Genomic DNA, 7,500 nt, shown 5'->3' with positions numbered 1-7,500 from the left:
GTGTGTGTGTGTGTGTGTGTGTGTGTGTGTGTGTGTGTGTGTGTGTGTGTGTGTGTGTGTGTGTGTGTGTGTGTTTGCGTACGTACGTGTGTGCCTACATGTGTGCGTACGTGTGTACGTGCCTGTGTGCGTGCCTGTGTGCTTGTGTGTGTGTGTGTGTGTTTGTGTGTGTGTGTGTGTGTGTGTGTGTGTGTGTGTGTGTGTGTGTGTGTGTGTGTGTGTGTGTGTGTGTGTGTGTGTGTGTGTGTGTGTGTGTGTGTGTGTGTGTGTGTGTGTGTGTGTTAGTGTATGTTAGTGTTGGGCGTTATGTTATGCAGCACCCCATGATAATGTCATAGTGTCTTGTGGTGACAGGCCTTTATCTGAAGCATGTAAACAGCCTCTGGTCTGCTGCTCCTGCGGCTACACCATAAATGTCACAAATGCGTCACAGTACCTTTTTGCCGACTTAATAAGGCAAAACACACGCACGCACGCACGCACGCACGCACACACACACACATACACACACATACACACAAACACACACACACACACACACACACACACACACACACACACACACACACACACACACACACACACACACACACACACACACACACACACACACACACACACACACACACACACACACACACACACACAGACACACACACACACACACACACACATACACACACACACACACACACTGATACAGAGAACAGAGAGGAAAGGGAGAGCAGGGCAAAGGCAGAGAGCAAGGCAGAGAGAGAGAGAGAGAGAGAGTGTGAGAGAGAGGGGGGGATAAGAGAAGAGGATTTGTGAACATATTTCTGCTGTTTGAAGCCCCTAAGCTGATCAGAGTGACACAAATTCACAGAGAAACAATTACACCGTCTGACACATGGACAGATAGGTATGAAATGTATCCTGTGTCTGGAGCTGCTATGCTGATAAGGATGGGAAAACACATCAGTGAGAGAGTGAGAGCGAGAGAGCAAGAGAGAAAGTGGGGCAGAAAGGGCGAGAGGCAGAGATAGAGCAATGCTTTAGAGAGGGAGAGAGGGAGGAAGAGAAACAGATAGACAGACAGACAGACAGACATGGAAAGAGAGACATTTGGGGTGAAAGAATCACAGGCTAAAGATCATATCCAGTTTGTCACCATTTGTCCAAACTTAACATATAGTGAGCACACACACATTACGGGCAGTCATGGGTAAGAGGTTAGGGCATCAGACTTGTAGCCCAGAGATTGCCGGTTCGACTCCCGACCCACCAGGTTGGTGGGGGTAGTGATTAACCAGTGCTCTCTCCCCCATCCTCCTCCATGACTGAGGTAACCTTAGCATGGTACCGCCCTGCCGCACTGCTCCCTTGGGGCGTCATTGGGGGCTCCCCCTTGCATGGGTGAGGCATGAATGCAATTTCGTTGCATACTCACATACGCACATACTCAGTTTACATGTTAATACATTCTATTGGACACATGTTCACTACAAAAGGTATACACGGAGTGCAACTTCATTATCACGCCGACATGAATTCCACATTTCTGTCGATTTGGACGTGCAGTTGACCCCCATCCCTCCCCATTATGTTGTGGGGAGCTCATCTGGTAGTCAGCTAATTGATTCGCGTCGTTAATTCCAAGCTAATTGCATCAGATAACTGTGAGCTGTTCACAGTTAACTGATTCCATCTCCTCCGCTCGGTTTGCTCTGTCTGAGAGCTATGGCTGCAGTGCTGTGCTGTGCTGTGCTGTGCTGCATGCATACATTATCATGTCTATCCCTCGAAGTCTGGAAATTATATTATATCTCTCGAAGTCCGCATCGCATGTTCCTTGAAGTCTGAATATGGTTCAAATATGTTGTATGCAAGTATGTGAGTGGAGTAGAGTAGAGTAGAGTAGAGTAGAGTAGAGTAGAGTAGAGTATAATTTATTGATCCCAGAGGATAAATGAATGCTTCTTAGAAAGTCTACTAAAAGTAAAAACAAGCAATCAAACAAAAATCCATACAATAGTGGTACTGGCTATCATTGTGCCGCCCTGACGTGTGCTACCACTGAAACGTCACTGACCCACATGCTGCATATTGTCACTCAATGTCTGCTTTCGTGTCCCTCAATGTCTGCGTATAAATCTCTTGAAGTCCGCACGTACCTCCCTCAAAGTCTGTCCCTCTTAGTTTACGCACATGTTGCTCCATGTCTACGTAGTACGTATGTCCCCTGAAGTCTTTATTCATGACTTTATGCATTCTTTTAGGACTAGGAAGAAAGGGTCTTATTTACCTGACTTCAAATGCACTATTTTACTTTAGATACGGAGGTGTTGTGTCAGGATAAGACTGCTGTGGGCTGATAGCTGTCGTCCCAGCTGCCAGTATAAGCGCTGTTTATCAATCTGTGTTGATCTGTACGAAGGTCCCTTCTGTTAAATTACCTCTAAGGGAGAGATGAAAGGGAGGAAGGGAGGGGAGCGGTTGCCTCCGGTCTAAAGTGCAGTCATGCACTTAGGTGATTGATATGTTGATGCTTTTGGGTGAGCGAATGCATCACTGATGGAAATTTCCTGAAGGTTTTTGGAGTCATTACAGGTTCCTGATAAACAGCGGAGGGAGTGTGTCTGTCTCTATGCGTCTGTCTCTGTCTGTCTGGCATGTGTGTATACGCACACACACAGATACACAGACGCACACACACACGCAAGCACTCAGGCACGCACGCACGCACGCACGCACGCACGCACGCACGCACGCACGCACGCACGCACGCACACACACACACACACACACACACACACAAACACACACACACACAACCCCTATTCAGAAAAACAAACTCAACAATAACACATACTAAGCACGAGAGACCAAAAATAAGACTTTAAAAAATTCAACCAATGCGCTCAAAACCCTTTGAAATGAGTTGCTGTGAGACTGAGCCAAGAAGAAATAATTCATGGACACGTTATTACCTTTATAAATCATTCATTAACACATTGTCCTGATAAGCACATTATAAGTGCCAATAAATAATCGTCCTCAGCAAAGCATATTAGTATTCTCCTCCGTATTAGGAAATCGCTCTTAGCACAACAAATGTAAATGCTCTTAAATGTTTAATGCATTCTGAACAGGAAGTCTTCATTCCCCCAAAGCGATGCATGCAAAGGTGATGATGAGATTCCGCAGTGCATGGGGTTCTCTCTTCACACACAGTACACTTTGCTCCCCTTTGCAAGAGCAGGCACTTCATGGAGCCCAGTCTAAATGAGGGTGCCACTGTACTGTAATATAATGCAATACAATGCACAGTTCTGTAACGTAATATATTGTAATGTAATGTAATGTAATGTAATGTAATGGTGTGTGTTTCCAGGCACCTGACAGAGCCCTGTCTAAATGAGGGCGCCACTGCAATATAATGCAATAAAATGCACAGTTCTGTAATGTATTATAATGTAATGTAATGTAATGGTGTCTGTGTCCAGGTACATGGAGCCGATTCTAAATGAGGGTACCACTGTACTGTAATATAATGCAATAAAATGCACAGTTCTGTAATTTAATGTAATACAATGTAATGTAATGGTGTATGTTTTCAGGTAATTCATGGAGCCCAGTCTAAATGAGGATGCCACTGTAATATAATGCAATGAAATGTACAGTGCTGTAATGTAGTGCAGTGTAATGTAATGTGATGTAATGTAATGTAATGTAATGTAATGTAATGTAATGTGATGTAATGTAATGTAATGGTGTGTGTCCAGGTACTTCATGGAGCCCAGTCTAAATGAGGATGATGGCTTCATCATCGAGCCAGAGACCGGCCTCATCCGCACCACCTACATGCTGGACCGAGAGGAGACGCCTCTGCACAACATCACTGTGTCAGCAGCAGAGATTGGTGAGTACTATAGGTGTGTGTGTGTGTGTGTGTGTGTGTGTGTGTGTGTGTGTGTGTGTGTGTGTGTGTGTGTGTGTGTGTGTGTGTGTGTGTGTGTGTGTGTGTGTGTGTGTGTGTGTGTGTGTGTGTGTGTGTGTATGTGCGCCTGTGCGTGCGTGTATGTGTGTACGCGTGCTTGCGTGCATGCATCCGTGTTTGGCTTTTATAACAGTACATTAGGCTTTTATTCTGAGTGATGCCTTTCTACATCAGAGCCCATTTCAGGAGGGTTTTTACATTTGTGCTATCGTGCACTCTTCTGGTCCAATCACCAGTTATTCTTGCCCGGTCTTCAATCCTCACGCTATTCAGAAATGATGATCCACCTTTTCCAGGGCCGATTCAGTTTTATTTACCACTGTTTTATGTACCCTTGTTGCTTGGCAACGGTGCCAAGCGTGGAAGACTTAATGAAAAGCTACACTTTGTTGTTTTGTGTTTCGCCCCTCTTTGCTTTTTTTGTGATTAATTCAGTTATATTCGTTCTGGCATGAAAGATGCAAGCTACTCAGATGGATAGGGTTTTTTTTTTTTTTTTTAGAAAAGCCGCAGTGCAAGATGAATTTGCAGCTACACTACACCACACACACACAGACAAACGCACACACACACACACACACACACACACACACAGTCGTATAAGTGATTTTTCTGAGTGCTGTACAGTTTTAATAAAAATGCTGCATGGTAACGAATAATTTCACTCATAATGCTGAGCAATTTGTTTGCAGGTGACTTTAGATATATCAGCAAGTAGCATTGGCGTCACTGTTTTGCTCTGTTGCTTGACTTCCATAGCAAACAAAAAAATCAACTATGGAATTATGGGAAATCAATTATATTCACTACAGGAAGCATTGTAAACCTCTGAGTCATTTAATATACAAATCATTTTATAAGTTTGTGTATAAATTGCCAAGTATGGCCAACTTGTGTTGCTAATAAATGGTGGCAATGTTGGAGAAATGTTGTAGTAAAAATATTTTCAGCAAGCAATGAAGGATCCCACGGGCATAAAGGTGCACTTAAAGTGGTTGCATAAACTATAAAATGTCAACTTAAAGAATTCCAGCCCAATGCACTCTAATTGCATACAGTAGCACCTGTAAATTAAATCATGGTTTCTCTTTGCGTTTGGACATTAGTCCACTGGAGTTTATTGGACAATACGATATCACCATAGGCGCTACAGTACAGACCGTTGTGTACTGGCACCTGTACCAGAGATTCTTTAACTCATTGGCTGCCTTAGCCGTCGAATGACGTCATTTCGAATAGTGACGCCCCCTGCCTTCGACGTCGTTCGCCGATAATTGCGTTTTTTTACAGCCACGCCTTGAGGACGGTCTGACCTATGTTGTGTATTAATTTCACGCCTCTAGTCATGTTCTAACTGTTCCTGTAGGTGGCAGAAGTGTCCTAAGGAACAGTCAGGACAGGGCATTAGCTCACATCAAGAGGAAATGTCAAGACAAAAACATCCCTTTTTACTATTATAATCTCAAAAGCAGCATAGCAAAATAATTTTTGAAAGTAAAGCACCTGTGACAGTAGTCTACTTTCTTGCCCTCTGATTTTTTTTAACACAGGTATTCTACTGATTTTAGTGTCAGAGCCTTACAAAAAAAACTTCCTCTCATGACCAAAATACACCCCCCTGTTGCCATCTAGCTAGTAGGCATTGTAACTAGCTTGCCCAAAAATTCACCATGTTCAACCAGAGATGATCTGTGTGGCAACTGTTTCATTTTGGATAATGTGATCAGCCTACACAACATCAGGATGATGCGTGCAAAAGATCATCTAACAGGAAAATGCACAGGATAGTGGTCACCTCAGTTGGGAATGTTTGGCTATTGTTTGCTACGCTAGCTAGCTAGCACGAAATCGCTAACAACTTACAACTAAGCCTAAATAAAGGAGCCTTGGTAAGTCAACTATTTTTACTCATTCTACAGTTGCAGTTATGGATCTGTATAGTATGATCAGCTTACTGTATCATCAAAAAGACAGGGGGGTTGCAGATTCTTGGAACAGAGAAGGCTAGCCTTTGTGTCTGATTGTGTCAGATACATTCAGCTCACATGAGAAAGCATTGCACTTAGCCTCAGACCAGCTAGTCTTCCCCACTCAAATCGGCTTGTGAAATGTTGGATATGTGATCAGTACTTTATCAAAAGAAAAATCATTGAACAATATATGACAAGATCACTATAGCAGAAACATGATGACAGTAATCATCAATCTGCAAATTGTCCGCTCTGCCAAATAACTGAAGCAGCAGTAAGCTAAGTTGTGCTGCCTGCCTGCCAGCCTCCCAGTTCACACGGTACAGGAGGAAACAAATCAGCTGTGATTTGTAACGAGAGGACTACAGGCTAAACAGAGGGACTATATTTAGATACAGTATTTCTGTGAGTTTAGTATTTCACATGAGTTACATGCACCTGCAGTCATGATCCATTGTGCGCGCCAGCAACAAACCAAAACACTTTTGTTTTCAAGCCCACCCCGTTATATTTCAGTACATTATTAGGTTGAAAAGACCATACAAACGATCTTTTGTTCTGGCTACAGATGACAGGAGACTCTGTAATAGCATCTGATAGGTTTGGAGTTGTTAGGACGGTGTCATTATGAGCAAAAACACTTGCAATCATAGGTCAACTTCAAATGGCGTTTTCTCAGCTTTTTGGCTAGAAAGCAGCATTTTGGCGAATTCCACTTATTTTCAACAGATGATTATGAAAGAACGGAAAGGTGTAGAGAGACACCGTTTTTTTCTGATGACAGATGAGCGTCTAATCTGTGTTTTGATAGGTATGGTGTTGACATAGACACAGAACTCAATTTTCTGTGAGCCTCCAAAAAACACCCAAAATGCTGAAAAATCTCTGGCACTGTGGGTTACTCTTTTATGAAAATGGCTGGCAGCCAATGAGTTAAGTATACCGTAAATCCTCTAATATTGGCCGGGGCTTGTATTTACTCAAGTGCATCTTGGACCAGGCCATAATTGGAAGGAGGCCAGAATTAGAGACAGGCCAATATTCCTACTTAAGCAAAACAGACTACCAGTGGAATGAATAAAACCATGTGTCTACAGTATTTTGAACCAATAAAATACTTGGTTCATTTATTGAAAGAGTAGGCTACAGTTACCATAATAGTTACGGTATGGTGCGAATGACTAGGAGACCATCGTCGGTCCATTTTTTTTACTCACGATGCGTGTGTCCCTTCCTCCTCTGTTTGTCTTTAGTCCCATTCTGGCCTTGAGCTTATGGACACGAGATGCGGCAACAACATTGACATTGACGGTCGTATTCCAATATCTGCGGCTGTTTCACTCCCTATGTTAACCCAGACTTCGCAAGGCAAACTGTTTCTTTCTGCAGCCAAATGTCGGGGAAATATAGCCTTCAATTTCTGTCTCCGGTCCGTAGCCTGAAGCAAGCTCTATGTGTGAAGCGCACGTTACTGAAATATGAAGGTTAAGCGAAGTAGCCATATTATTGTCTAATACTGTAGCGTGCCTCCTATTTTTTCTCCACTGGCAA

The 7,500-nt window shown here is 43.2% G+C and overlaps 1 protein-coding gene across 1 annotated transcript in view; it reads left to right on the top strand.

Annotated features, from left to right (window-relative positions):
• LOC134455805 (cadherin-18-like) overlaps positions 1-7,500 on the top strand; it is a 233,906-nt gene that overhangs the window by 142,800 nt on the left and 83,606 nt on the right. The window contains exon 8 of the mRNA XM_063207115.1: positions 3,765-3,901. Within this exon, the coding sequence (XP_063063185.1) occupies positions 3,765-3,901 (137 nt within the window). The remainder of the gene's footprint in view (positions 1-3,764; positions 3,902-7,500) is intronic.

The sequence above is a fragment of the Engraulis encrasicolus genome, chromosome 9 (genome assembly GCF_034702125.1).
Source record: "Engraulis encrasicolus isolate BLACKSEA-1 chromosome 9, IST_EnEncr_1.0, whole genome shotgun sequence".
Classification (NCBI taxonomy): Eukaryota; Metazoa; Chordata; class Actinopteri; order Clupeiformes; family Engraulidae; genus Engraulis; species Engraulis encrasicolus.
Note: the sequence above shows the minus strand (reverse complement) of the source record. Positions and strands in the feature narration are given on the sequence as shown.